The sequence below is a fragment of the Barbus barbus genome (genome assembly GCF_936440315.1).
Source record: "Barbus barbus genome assembly, chromosome: 33".
Classification (NCBI taxonomy): Eukaryota; Metazoa; Chordata; class Actinopteri; order Cypriniformes; family Cyprinidae; genus Barbus; species Barbus barbus.
In genome coordinates this window covers 3,927,008-3,942,676 of record NC_136761.1, presented here as the reverse complement: position 1 = coordinate 3,942,676, position 15,669 = coordinate 3,927,008, and the positions used below count along the sequence as shown (strand labels likewise).

Below are 15,669 nucleotides of genomic sequence, written 5' to 3'. Positions count from 1 at the left end.
AAACAAGTCAAGTTTGGACTTTGTCTTTATTCAAACTGTTTGACAGGAGCATTACATTTTCATTTGAGTTCATTTGGGCTGAAAACAATGAAGGGATAGTGAAAGTTGATGGCGCTGTATTTCTCCTCGACCTGTGCGGGGGAAGTGACTCTCCTCGAAAACAACATCAGTGTTGTTGTAGGCCAGATGGTGTTATCTTTCTGCACAAACTTTCTCTTTTTCTTTCTTCGAAGATTACTTCGCTCTAGCTCAAGATCTTGTCAAATGTGCTGATCGCTCATTTTCCCTGTAACCATCAGTGTTGTATTATGATACTGAAATCATTGGTGTATCATTTTAAGGCATGAAAAAAATATTAGGACCCTTGACAATTTAAGTAGCATCTGATAAATATGAATTATTATCAGAGAGCAAACAGAGCATCTAAATACCAGTGCACTGATTCACACTGAGCTATACAGATTTCAAGCCACAGTTGTACATGTCTCTGGCAGGTTTTTGGTCTATGATCTGATTGTGTTGTTATCCTACCGGCTCTATTGTAAAATACCGCCACATCAGCATGCTACTGCGTCACATTAAGGCAGGAAGAGGAAAAACAACATAGCAAGAAATAACATGTTACTGGAAAGCAAAAAAGAATCATAAAAAAATGTAAAAAGGCTTCCCTTCCTTTTTTATTCTGATTGATTTCATTTGAATTATATCAAGAAAAGTCCAGTTTTTAGAAGAAACCGTTTTGCAGCATACTCTAGTTACAAGAAACGTTACTCTTTCATTATAATGCATCTTTTGAACTGACTTTGGAAACACACGCTAGGCCTGTGCACGAACAAACACATATCTAGCACGGCCAAATGCCTGTGTGTGTGCTCTTAATGTATCATCATAAATACCATAAATACACACCATTTGGAGTAACCTAAACAGAATCATTGGTCAACTAATTAACAACACAAATTGAACTTTGAAAATCGAATCTCGAGTAGGAAATTAAGAAGAGTCTTCCGTTCCAAAAGCAGCATTTGTTGAATGTCAAAGTGCATCGTGAAACGGGCGAGACCGTTCAGGAAGCCCTTGACAACAGACCAGTGTAATTACAGAAACTCAACCGTGGGCATATATACATATAAATACAGTTTACAAAATACAGCGTCATCAGTCGTCTGCCAGCTACTGCGGCACATCTGACAGCTCGAGCTGTGTGTCTTTGATGGAGCGCTCGCCTGGCGTTCTCTACCCTGCTTGAACAGCTTGTCGCCAGCAGTTGGTGCTATGGGACCAAGCTAAAGAAACTCGTGTGAAGAGCTCATGTGGAGGTGCTGAGCAGACTCCATCCTGCACCAGAGACCCGGTGAAGTCATGAGGTATCGCTGAACATCAGTCACTCTGCTTTCTTGATAAAAATCTGTTGAGAGAAAAGGCTGTAATGATCTGTTCACAAACGACATGACAAAAACTATTCTATTCAGTACTGTGCAATTTCTATCTTTTGCTGTAGTGTGTCAGCATTTCCAAACATTCCTTTTGCCATTAACTGTTATAATCCAGGGAGATTTGTGTATGCACAAGGAGTCTGAAGAGATCTGAGATCTCAACGTTATCCAGTCTGTCTGGAATGACATGAAGAATCAGAAAAAACTACAGAAGAACTGTGGCCAGCGTCTCCAAGACACCTGAAGAAACCTTACTGCAAAGCTACAGTACTGTGAAAAGTGTTTTAGGTGAGGATGTTTTCAAACATTGTGTTATAAATAGATTTTATTTATCAATTAACTTCTATTAACTAAATCAAATCAACATTTTGTGTGACCATGCACCCTTTGCATGTAAAACAGCTTTTTTCCTAGGTACACTTATTTTTCAGGTAGCTTTGCAGGAAAGTTTCTTCAGTGTCTTAGAAATAGACAGATAGAGATAACTGGATAGATAACGAAAGACTTTTGCACAGTAATGTATATGTACAGTATATATAAATTACAGTTTCCACAAAAAAATATAAAGCAGCACAACCGTTTTCAAAATTGACAAAATTGTCAATTAATATAAAATAAATTAAAATACAGTTTTTTTGTTTGTTGGAAATATTTTTGCCTTTTTAACAAATTTATCTGGTAAAATAAGCAACAACAACAAAATATATAGGTATACACACTGCTAATTTTTTTTTTTAAAGAAACACTTTGAAAACATCAGACCTCAATGGGGAAAAATAGGCTGGATATCTATACTGATATGGACTGGGTAATGTGCATACTGTATATATATATATATATATATATATATATATATATATATATATATATATATATATATATATATATATATATATATATGTGTGTGTGTGTGTGTGTGTGTGTGTGTGTACACAAACACACGTTTGTTTCTGTGAATTATGGGGATTTTCCATAGACTTGTTACTTTTATACTGACCAAATGGTATTTTTTATCCCCTAACCCTAACCCTACCCCTTACAGAAAACCTGTTTGCAATGTTACACTTGCAGATAAACATCATTTACCATTTTTAATATTTTTTTCCCTCGTGGGAACCGCAGGCTGGTCCCCACTATGTCACAAATGTTCGGTTTACTACCCTTGTGGGGACATTTGGTCCACGATGTAGCATAAACAAGTACACACACAGTATGTATGTTGGGTTGGCTGCTAGGTGTAAGTCCATCTGAATGAGGAACAGATGGTGAACGCATGTGTTGTGCCGTACCTCGCTGAGAATGACCCACACAGGAGAGTCAGTCAGGACTGAGAGCCGCAGAGCCTCCAGCGGGCCGAAGGAAGCGTCCACCTCCCCCTCGGCGATCCCGTTCTCAAACTTCCCTGAGGGACGACACCAACACACACCGTCAGAGGCTGGACGCTACATCTTCAGTTCACAAGCTCTTCACACACATTCGCATAAGTCTTTTGAGATGTGGGGAGTAGAAGGCTGAGGCAGATCGAGCCAAATCTTCACATTTTAATTCATTCAGTAGAAAAACATACCACTAATAGGTTATCACTCTCATTGTGAGCAAGTCCTGTAATTCATATTTTTGTGTGAAATGTCTCATCAAACTACACACAAAGCACATTAAATAAACCAACATACAGGAGAACAGGACAAAATAATAAATATTTTGAATGACTTATACACATTTTCTGCTCGTCCATGTTCCCGCAGTACTCAAAAGCATCTGTCTGGATTATATTAATGACCGAGGGGATATCTAACGCTCTGTCATGAGCGACGGGCTTCAATAAACCCTGAGGCACAGTAATCAGACAGACAGCCATACATAATAATGAGAAAACCCTCTATATGAGAGAGCGAGAGAGAAAACAGACGAGATATGGCACACGCAAAAAGACTTTAGACATTTCAAAAGCTAGTTTTTGTAGGATTTTCCCATTGGATTTGGAGTGCAAGCTCAAGAAAGTAAGAGAGAAAGACAGAAAGCAGTGAATGATTCACACAAATATCTGAATTCTCCTTGTGTAACAGCTTCAGAAGTGGGCGGCACTGGCGCTCTCTCAGGAGAATGTCACTGTGGAGGCTTTTAATATGGCCATATGATATTGCATCAATATCATTTATATCACAAAATGGGTTAAAGATGGTGAAACAAGACAGGTGTTTAACTATATCATCAGAGAAAAAAATCCAACACGCTGACAACAGTCATTCATAACCAGTGAATCTGTGCATCAAAAATTCAGAAGCATTGTTTCTTTCTGAGAGAAAAAAAACAGCTTTATGTTATTAGGCCAGAGCGTGCTTCATACGAGCATCAGTGTTGTTTATGGGCTGAATCATGCTGCTATATTTAGTGTGTATGTTTCGGCTCACCTATTCTGATAAAGCCGTCTTCTGTGCGCTGGTACTTCGGTGTCTTCTCTCTCCCCTCCTTCAGCGCTTCTTTCTCCGACTGAATATTCTGATAAAGAGGGACAAAAGGGTCGGAGTGTTTCTGTGCATAACCCTCTCATCACAGCTGTTCTTCAGCCAGAAAAACACACACGCTCCCTGTTTAACAAGCCTGGAGTACATGCACGTTATACAAGTCCTTAATAACCACAGTCCAAAATAGCAGAACTTTATCAATGTATCACCTGATTAGCCCGGAATCCAATTTTACTGTAAAAACCTATAAATCAACAGACATAAAGTGTTTTTTAAAATGATATCTGTATTATAAGATTTTGTTTGCCATTATTTTTTTATATATTAGAGCATATTACATGCTGTGAAAATGTGTGTTAGATAAGTTATCATCTAATCACAAGGTGAGGGCAACACATTTATCCACAAAGAAATCTTTTCTTAATGGTGCATTATGAAGCTTGCACGAACTCACAGCTTCTTTTGAGGTGAAAACTTAATATAGGCAAAAAACTGAGCTGCTGCCCTGTGAAATTATAACTAAAATTCAGTTTTGCTACTGAAAGTATATTTTTCAGCACAAATGTGATAACATGACAGTTAAACTTTGGTATTTCTCACACACACACACACACACACACACACACGTTTTGCACATTTTTAACATCAATGACATCTTTAACTTGTCCAAGTTGGCAAGTGATCATGATATAAGTGGAATAATCACATTTAAAGAATTAGTTCACTTCCAAAATAAACATTTCCTGATCATTTACTCACCCTCATGTCATCCAAGATGTTCATGTCTTTGTTTCTTCATTCGTAAAGAAATTAAGTTTTTTCAGGAAAACATTCCAGGATTTTTCTCCATATATATACTTCAATGGTGCTCATTGGGTTGAAGGTCCAAATTGCAGTTTTAATGCAGCTTGAAAGAGCTCTACACGATCCCAGCCAAAGAATAAGTTTCTTATCTAGCCAAACAATTGGCCACTTTCTTAAAAAAAAAAAAAAAAAAAATTGGATTGATATACTTTTTAACCACAAATGCTCGTCATGCACTAGCTCGACCTCATGCATTACATAGTCTTGTTGGAAAGGTCACGCGTGGTTAGCTCTTCGTCTGTGTACCTCGGTTCAAAAAGCTAGGGTAGTGTGAAAAACTCCATCTCATTTTCTCCTCCAACTTCAAAATCGTTCGTCATCGCTGTTTTACCTTTTTTGTAAAGGGCGTTTGACTTTCTTTGCACGTTTGCTTTGTAAACACTGGGTTGGTACTTCAGCCTACATTACGTATGACTTTTCCAACGTGCCTACGTAGGTTGCAAGATGAGCACTTGTGGTTAAAAGGTATATGAGTGTTGCTTTTTAGAGCCCTTTCAAGCTGCATTAAAACTGCAATTTGGACCTTCAACTCATTGGCTGCCATTGAAGTCCACTACATGGAGAAAAATCCTGGAATGTTTTCCTCAAAAACCCTAATACCTTTTTCGACTAAAGAAACAAAGACATGAACATCTTGGATGACATAGGAGTAAATTAGCAGGAAATTTTTATTCTGGAATTGAACTAATTTTTTTATATATAGCTATTAAAAACCCGAGGGTCAATTTTATTGCTGAAAGTGACCACAAACAGAATCATTCTAGTTTTGGCAGAGAATAATTTAAACAGAAATCAGATATGAATCGAGTCTTATATGGTCATTTGGATCTGTGCATTAAGCCATGCAGCATAAACAGCTTTAAGGTCTATAGTTATTTATGGAATTGAATTGTGTAATTTTTTTAAAAGAAACATTCCCATACACTCTTAAAAATAAAGGTGCTTAAAAAGTTCTTCACAGCAATGCCACAGAAGAACCATTTTTGGTTCCACAAAGAACCAGTCAGTCAAAGGGTTTTTAAAGAACCATCTCTTTCTTACGTTTTTATCATCTGAAGAACCTTCTTTTGCCACAAAGAACCTTTCATGAAACAGAAAGGTTCTTCAGATGTTAAAGGTTCTTTATGGAACCATTTAGACAAAAAGGTTCTTCTGTGGCATCGTGAAGCACCTTTATATTGAAGGAGGGACCCCAGCCATATCCAGAAAGCAGATTATCAGAGAGTCTTAAGGGTGAACTCTCTAAAGGTTGACTTGGGCAAGTAAGAGACCATCTAGCAGCTACCCAGAACATCCTAGTAATGCTCTGTCAACCACCCACAGCACTTTAAAACTGTAACCACAAGTTTTGCATGGACAACTCTTTTCTTCATCAAATGTACAAATCTAGTCTGGGCATCGAGTTGTTCTGTGTGAAAAAATGTGCCTTTTATTCTGTTGCATGCAATTTCTCTATATGAATGAACAGTTTATGAAAGCGAGTGGAACCGTTTCGTGAGATCAGAGACCATATTCCATTATTAAAAATTTCAGTTTGGCAGAGAATCTTCTGAAAGAGATATACTGAACCAATATGTGTTTCAGCCTTTCTGTCAAGATAAAATAAAAAATGACAGCAAAAATAATTAAAGCGTGAAAGAAGCATTAAAGAGAACTGACGCAGGGAGACTGTAGCCACAAGCTGACATTTACAGGGATGAAGCTCTGAAGCGCCGCTCACAGCACAGTATCAGTTGTTCCCGTGTAAGCAAGCAGCACTAGATATCAGGTGTACATATTGTGTCTGCATCCCTGGCAACTATAACTTCTGAAACGGGTCTCATGAGGCTTCTTCTTGGACCGAAACTCAGTGATATGACCCAAGAGAAGACAAATATGTTCAAAACCCCTGCAGAGCGTCGCTCTAATTCCCCCAAACTGCATTAACAGCATAAAACAGACCACAAATACTCTTTCCTCCAGGGCATTCCCTGCTAATTTCCTATATATGGCAGAATTCCATAAATGTCCCAAAAGGGAGCTTTGCAAAGAAGGAAATGAGGAGAAAAGAGAGATATAACTACCCGGCAGCACGGAGGAGAAGCAAAAAGCAGTGAGAAGACGAGAGATATTAGAGGGCGACAGGCTCTCGCTCTTAGAAAATCCCACTATTAATCTTGCGGTGAACGTTCGTTTCCGGCTGTAATCTTAAATCACAGTGCCGCCCCTCATCTCCTCTCCCTCGGGAGAAAATATTTCCTTCACGCAGACCACACACACAGTAGGTCACATTTTATTACCGTGTGTCAGTACAGTTCCATTAGCTCATAAAACAGAAGTATATCTTTATCTCCACTGCTTTGCTTTCCTCCTACTTCCCCTGAACTCTCACTGTCTGATGCCGTCAAGTTTGTGATGGCGCGATACAGTCAACTGCACCGAGAGAAAATGAAGCCAGTCAGTCCTTATGACTCCCTTCTCCAGTCAAAATAGTTTTTGACAAGACTTTGGTCTCCTGTCACTTATGTTTAGGCCTGTTGTGATCATGAATTCTGTGCTGTCAATAAATTTTTCATGCACAAAAAATGTGTGATTTATGATTAACAATTTACATTGTAAGCCTATTTATAAAAAAAAAACTATATTTTATTGGAAACATATAATTAGGCTCATGAGATTTTCTTTAAAGGTGCCATAGAATGCATTGATACAATATTTTAAATTGTTCTCTGATATCTACACAGAAGGTATATGGCTTAGGTAAGGGCAAAAAAACAAAAAATAACAAAAACGGTTTGTCCCTACAATGAAATGGTCTGTTATTACATCATTTGGAAGGGTCATGAATAATAATGTTGAGCTCTGCTCTGATTGGCTGTTTCACAGTGCTGCTCAATGTTGAGCTCTGCTCTTATTGGCTGTTTCACAGTGCGGCTCATTTCAGTAGCTCACACAGCAGGAAGGAATTACAGGGAGGAAAATATATATTTCAGTACTTTCTCTCACAGTTATATCGTTGGGTAATTATACTGCATATAAAATGCGGGCATCAGGGAGCCGCTATTAATATGCGGGGTATTGAAGCTGCTTTCAAATGCACGATCACTTTCGACCATACTTTCACTTTCGCGATTCGCGATCGCACAAACTCTGTTTATACTATGGAGTGGCAGTGCTTACCACACATTTTACAAGATCAGATGCTTTTCAGTGGTGCTCAGGATCTATAAATCATTCGCCATCGTCCTCAGTCATCTCTCCTTACTCCTTGTTTATGTGGTAAGTGAAATCTTATATACTGTAATGTAACAGGATACCGCTAGCAGCTAACCATGTCCCTTTAGTGGCTCACGTTATTTTATTAAATGCGTTATTTGCTCTCCGTGCCTTTCTGAATACAGACACCAATCCATCCCTGCATTTCACATCCCCTGCACAGCCTGGAACATAACACTTATTTCCATGATCTGCCATTTTCGCTGTTGTCCGCGCTTGTTTCTTCACAATACCTGCAGCACTTCTGAATCTCGGTCCACTTTACATTCACACCCACAGCAAACCTTTACATTTAATTTAGCCTTTTTCAAGGAAGATTTTTGATTGTATTTTACAGCAGTTTATATTCTTTCTGTCTTCACAGCAATGTTATTTTAGTATCATTGAGATAAAATTACAGTTTTTGTTAATATTTTGAAATAATTTAGATTTTTTTTATATTTATTGCTTTCATTTTTTTTGTTTGTTAAAGTTTTAGTAATTTTATTCCAACATTTTTATTAGTCTTTGTTGTTTTTATAGTCTATATAGTTTTATTCATTTTATATAAATTTTAGTTTAAGTTGTTATATTATATTATTTGTTATATTTATTATATGTTATTATATATACACAGTATAATGGACAAAAGTATTGGGTCACCCCCTTCTAATGAACACGTTTGACTACTTTAGTAATTTCCATGAGTACAAATCTTAATATTAAAGCATATAATGAGGACTCTTTTCTATTCTAACATGACAGCGTCTCTCTGTATAAGACACGGTTCAAAAAGAAATGATTGATTGAACCAGTGTGGAAGAACTTGACTGGTCTGCAGAAACCTAGCTGGACACCTCTGGTGTGACTTTAAATGCAGACCTTGAGCCAAAAACTCATCACCAAACACTAATAGTGTTGGGAAGGTTACTTTGAAAATGTAATAGGTTACAAATTACAAGTTACCCAATCTAAAATGTAATAAGTATTGTAACTTTTCAATTACTTCATTAAAGTACTATAACCGATTACAGTTGATCACTTTTGATTACTTTTCTAAACTTCTAATGAATGTTTTAAACTGTTACTCATTTTCAAACATTTAAACCAGGCACGCAGGGTTAACCTTACAGTAGCACTCAACACTGATTACTGTCTGACTTTAGAGCAGGCAATGCAATTTGGGAAAGAAATCAATTAAATCTGTGTGTGTGTGTGTGTGTGTGTGTGTGCACGCAATTGTGCAGCTATCTTTGTGAGGGCTGGTTTGAGTTTTAGACCATCGGAGGGAGGACAGTCTTGTAAAGTGAGGACATTTTGGCCAGTCCTCACTTTCTGAGACCCATTTAAAGGCCCGTTTGAGGGTCAAGACTTGGTTTTATGGATCAGGTTATAATTGGGTAAAGGGTAGGTTTAGGGTAGGGGTTTGGGTGAGGCACTTAGTTCTGATGGGTAGGGTTAGGGTAAGGAGCTAGAGATTGCATTGTGGCAACGTCTGTCCTCACAAAGATAGCTATACAGAGATGAGTGTGTGTGTGTGTGTGTGTGTGTGTGTGTGTGTGAAAATATTCAGATGTAACCATTTTGTACTTATTAACATTTTCATAAATAACTGTAGTTTAATTATACTTTTTCCCTCAGTAATTGTAACAGTTACATTTATTTTGTAATTAAATTACGTAACTTTATTACATGTAACTAGTTACTCTCCAACACTGAACACCAATGACTTGTACATACACTATATGGACATAAGTATTGGGACACCCCTTCTTTAGAACAGAAAAGGCACTAACAAAACTGTGGCAACAAATATAGAAACATAATTCATGTATTTAATTTTTTATTTTTTTTATCTCTGTTGCAACAGTTTTGGAAGTGTCTAAAATGACTGTACCAATATTTACAAGTCATCGGTGTTTGGTGATGAGTTTTCGGCTCAAGGTCTGCATGCAAAGTGTTCAACTGGGATTGAACTTGGCTTTCTACAGACCAGTCAAGTTCTTCCACACTGACTCGCAACGCAACCGATTGTGCTGAGCCTGTCAGGATCATTTGGAGACATCAATTGATGTGGTGCCAAAATATGACTTCCTGTCAGATCATGACTCCTCTACTTCTCCTTACCACACAGCAAAATGTGACACGAGCCCTTATTATTGATTGTGGTTAATTCAAATAATTGCAATTAGATCAAATAACCATGATCAATCAATTGTGACAGGCCTACTTATGTTTATATCATTTTTGTGAATTCAAGGTCAAAATTGACACACATTATACAGTTTAGCTTCATTGTTCAAAAGTATCAGACTACAAAGATCTAGTTAATTACAGACCGATCTCAAATCTCCCTTTTCTGTCAAAGATACTAGAAAAGGTAGTATCCTCACAATTATATTCCTTCTTAGAGAAAAATGGTATCTGTGAGGAATTCCAGTCAGGATTTAGACCGCATCATAGTACTGAGACTGCTCTCATTAGAGTTACAAATGACCTGCTTCTATCATCTGATCGTGGTTGTATTTCTTTATTAGTTCTACTGGATCTTAGCGCTGCGTTCGACACTATCGACCACAACATTCTTTTGAATAGACTAGAACACTTTGTTGGCATTAGTGGAAGTGCCTTAGCATAGTTTGAATCGTACTTATCTGAATGCGATCAGTTTGTAGCAGTGAATGAAGAAGTATCATATCGATCACAAGTGCAGTATGGAGTACCTCAAGGCTCAGTACTAGGGCCGTTACTTTTCATGCTTTACATGTTACCCTTGGGAGATATTATCAGGAGACATGGTGTTAGCTTTCACTGTTATGTTGATGATACTCCGCTCTATATTTCTTCACTACCCGGTGAAACACACCAAATTGAGAAACTAACGGAATGCATAGTCGATATAAAACTGGATGGCGAGTAACTTACTGCTAAATTCTGAAAAAACAGAGGTGTTTCAGACCTAAAAACCCCACATGTAATAACCTAGAACACTATCTAACACTTGACTGCTGCTCTGTCATTTCTTCTTCATCAGTTAGGAACCTAGGTGTGCTGTTTGATAGCAATCTTTCATTTGAAAGCCATGTGTCTAGCATCTGTAAAACTGTGTTTTTCCATCTCAAAAACATATCTAAATTGCGACCTATGCTCTCAACGTCACATGCAGAAATACTAATTCATGCGTTTATGACCTCAAGGTTAGACTATTGTAAAGCTTTATTGGGTGGTTGTTCTGCACGCTTGATCAACAAATTACAGTTGGTCCAAAATGCAGCAGCTAGAGTTCTTACTAGAACCAGGAAGTATGACCATATTAGCCCGGTTCTGTCAACACTGCACTGGCTCCCTATCAAACATCGTATAGATTTTAAAATCTTGTTAATTACTTATAAAGCCCTGAATGGCTTAGCTCCTCAGTACTTGAGCGAGCTCTTATCACATTATAGTCCTCCACGTCTGCTGCGTTCTCAAAGCTCTGGCCGTTTGATAATACCTAGAATATCAAAATCGACTGCGGGCGGCAGATCCTTTTCCTATTTAGCACCCAAACTCTGGAACAATCTACCTAACACTGTTTGGGAGGCAGACACACTCTGTCAGTTTAAATCTAGACACATTTCTACATTTCTTTAACCTGGCTTACACATAACACACTACTACTACACTTCTATTATTCAAATCCGTTAAAGGATTGTTAGGCTGCATTAATTAGATCAACTGGAACCGGGAACACCCCCCATAACACACAATGTACTCGTTACATCGTAAGAAGAATGGCATCTACGCTAATATTTGTCTGTTTCTTTCTTATGCTATTTCTCAGTCCGGATCAGATGGTGGATCGGCGCCGGGAGATGATGTCTGCAGCCCTGATCATCGGCGGAGGCCAGACACCTGGATGAGCACCAGGGACATATCCCCAGTGAAGACCTCAACTAAAAATACAATAAAACTAAAAATAAAAGAAAATATCTAAAAATATAATAAAATACCTAACTACATAATACTATTATTGTTAGAAATTGCAACAATATAAAAATATAAATATAATACATTTATACATTTGAAATTTTAATTAAAACAATAAATAAACAATAATATCCTGGCCAGAGGAGAACTGCCCCCCGACTGAGCCTGGTTTCTCCCAAGGTTTTTTTCTCCATTCTGTCACAGAGGGAGTTTGGGTTCCTTGCCGCTGTCGCCTCTGGCTTGCTCAGAACACTTGATTTCTAGCGATTATCATCAATTTGATTTCACAGATACTATTTAAACTAAACTGAGCTAGACAATGACATCACTGAATTCAATAATGAAATGCCTTTAACTGAAAATCGAGTTTTTAGTCTTATTATTATACATTACTGACACTCTATCCTCCAATTTGACACAATCTGTATTGTTAAAAGCGCTATATAAATAAAGGTGACTTGACTACAGAAGGCCATGACTGACCAATCAGAATCAGGTATTCCAGAGAGCTGTGTAATACTACTATCTGCTGTTACACTAATCTAGTCCTTACAAACAAACAGAGGCCTACGAATCATGCATAATAGCAGGAACATTGATCACAGCAGGTGATTTCAAGTCTGACAGTAATTGTCTGGAAATGTACTGCTGTAGGCGGCGAAAGAGGTTCTCTGAGAAACTGCATCTCCTTTGAAGCAAGAAAAAAATAAAGCTACTTTTTTAGCTACTCACTAACACTAATAATTCTTTGGATACCTAGATGACCATCAACCATCCTGACTCATCTCTGGGTAAAACTGCTCAACTAGTGCCTACATAGAAAAAGGCCTTCTACAGGCTACCTAGCAAAATTTAATGGGCAAAATCCAGTCATTTTAATAAGAATCCATGCGACTGGGAGTTTCACATGAAAAAGTTACCCATGCAGATTTTGCTTATGTTCAAGTTGGTAGTGCTTGAACTAATGTCACTGAAATTTTACTAATGTCACCGGACCTGATTCTAAATGGTTTACAGCGCTTGCTATTGTTTCAACAGAATCTGATATTAGCGTGTTGCTAAGCTAATGATGCAACATTGTAATAAGCACACATACAAACTGGGTAAAAAAAAAATCCATTTCCAATCACACTGATTTAATTTTGTAGATTCTTTTTCACTACTGAATTAAATACAAGTTATTGTATTAAATTTTTAATCAACATGACTCCAACATCCAGCATCTTGGACTTACTTTTTCAATGCATTTTGAGGTGCCTTGAGGCCTTGATATACATTCAAATTAAATTTGGCCAAAACAAAGTTAGTTTGGAGTTTGTTTCAGAATGTGAACTTTCCAGAAAACTTTACACCACCTATTAAACACCTCAGAACTGTCACTGGTCCATGATAATTACATAATATTTGCTTAATATTTTTGGGGAAACTGAGATACTTTTTTGCTGAATAGACAGCATTTATTTGAAATAGAAATAGTTAGTAATTGCTCTACTTTTTCTACATTCTGTTCACTCTTGAGCAAAGAGCTATAAGAAGAACTTTGCAAGAGGAAATTGGACCTTTAAAAATCTCTCTCGCTCTCGGTGGTTGCAAGGATGTCTTTCACCCGCAGACATGATTTGAGCTATCAGTCATGTCTGTCATGTGGCATTTGAACAAACCCTTAACTCAAAGTACGGGCAAGGATAATAATAGTGATGTTGCACATTTAAATAGTGTCTAATCCAACTACGATAAATTCTGCTCTTGACATCTGCTCAAACAGGAACCATGCCAAAAAGTGTTTGTGACGGCATTATATTTTCAACTCTGACTGAAGTCTTGAGCTTGCTGAGACAGTGTTTCAGCACAGATCTGTGGGGTGTTTATAGAGGCTGCAGTAAAGCAGTCTCCTCCTGCCCAGAGGAAAACACACAATCAAACCGCAGCGATCCTTCAACAAACACACTGCTACTATTCATCTGCACACAATGACAGAGACTCACGTCAAAAGGAAGAACTTCCACTGTAGTGTTGAAGAGCTTGTCTCCTGGGTGCTCGATGTTTCCACTGCGGAAGAAATACCTACAGACACACACACACACACACACACACACACACATATCATCCAAACGATCAAACTTATAATTCCTTAAGGAGTACAATGCAAAAGAACTGTACTGCATATGTTTCCTCATATATCATCTTATCATGTAGTTTATTTATAGACCCTGCAGCGCACAGTGGCCCCAAAAAGTATTTTGATATTTACACTACCGTTCAAAAGTCTGGGGCTGGTAAGATTTTTTCAAGTTTTTGAAAGAGGCCTCTTGCGTTCAATTTATTTAATAAAAAATATAGCAAAATCAGTAATATTAAAAAATACATTGAAATTTAAAATGCCTCTTTTCTGTTATAATATATTTTAAAATGTAATTTATTCCTGTGATGCGAAGCTGAATTTTACTCCAGGCTTTAGGGTCACACCACGCTTCAGAAAACATTCTAATATGAGACCCTGGAAAATAAAACCAGTCTTAAGTGTCAATTTTGCAAAAATAAATATCTGAAAGATGAATAAAAAAGCTTTCCATTGATGTATGGTTTGTTAGGATAGGACAATATTTGGATGAGATACAACTATTTGATAATCTGGAATCTGAGGGTGCAAAAAAAATCTAAATATTGAGAAAATCACCTTTAAAGTTGTTCAAATGAAGTTCTTAGCAATGCATATTTCTAATCAAAAATGAGAAAGTTTTGATATATTTACTGTAGTAAATTTACAAAATATCTTCACGGAACATGATCTTTACTTAATATCCTAATGATGTTTGGCATAAAAGAAAAATCTATGATTTTGACCCATACAATGTATTTTTGGCTATTGCTACAAATATGCTACTTATGACTGGTTTTGTGCTCCAGGGTCACAAATGATGATTTGCTGCTTAAGAAGCATTTTTATTTTATATTATTATCAATGTGGAAACCATCACTTTTTAAAGTATTCTTAGATTAATAGAAAGTTCAGAAGAACAACAATTACTTGAAACAGAAAGCTTGTAGCATTATAAATGCCTTTGTCACTTTTGATCAATTAAATGCATTCTTGCTAAATAAAATCAATAATATCTTAAAAAAATTCTTACTCCGCCCACACTTAGTGTCACACTAAAAAAAGTCACATTTCAAGTCAAAAAAGTCAAAAAAATGTGTTTGCATTATATAAAATATCAATTGAAGTGGCAATTTAAAGAATGACAAACATACTTTTCAATAAATACATAAATAAATCATAGAAGTTTGTTACGTTTGAAATAATAAACCAACAGATGTTGCGTATAAATTTGTGACACTTTGTGGTTGTGAAACCTTAGTGCAGTATCTTTATTCTGCAGTAAAATCAATGAAACACTGGCTGATTAAGTGTCTACAAATAGAGTTCAAATAATGAGTTCTGAGAAAACTCCTTTTGAGCACAGATGACACCTGATAAAATGTCATCTAATGCAATGACTGTCATACATATTTAAGTGTCCAAAATCTATTTTCTTCCTCCTCTATGGATCACTGTAACATGCGCAATCACAGACACGGGGCGGATTTCTCTCTATAATAATCACACGTGTAGAGCCGTGTACAGTGCAAAAGGACACCTGCGCTTGTTAAACTGTGACTCCTGTAGCATGAAGAGAGCTACTGAGCGATCGTCAAATGCT

General features: G+C 37.1%; 1 protein-coding gene across 1 annotated transcript in view; it reads right to left on the bottom strand.

Moving 5' to 3' along the window:
• The window catches only part of LOC306853640 (alpha-1,3-mannosyl-glycoprotein 4-beta-N-acetylglucosaminyltransferase B), a 128,632-nt gene continuing 112,963 nt past the window's right edge, over positions 1-15,669 (bottom strand). The window contains exons 12-15 of the mRNA XM_079391195.1: positions 13,954-14,032; positions 3,848-3,935; positions 2,726-2,838; positions 1-1,408 (exon numbers count right to left, since the gene is read on the bottom strand). Coding sequence (XP_079247321.1) covers positions 1,385-1,408; positions 2,726-2,838; positions 3,848-3,935; positions 13,954-14,032 — 304 coding nt within the window. The 3' untranslated portion in view covers positions 1-1,384. The remainder of the gene's footprint in view (positions 1,409-2,725; positions 2,839-3,847; positions 3,936-13,953; positions 14,033-15,669) is intronic.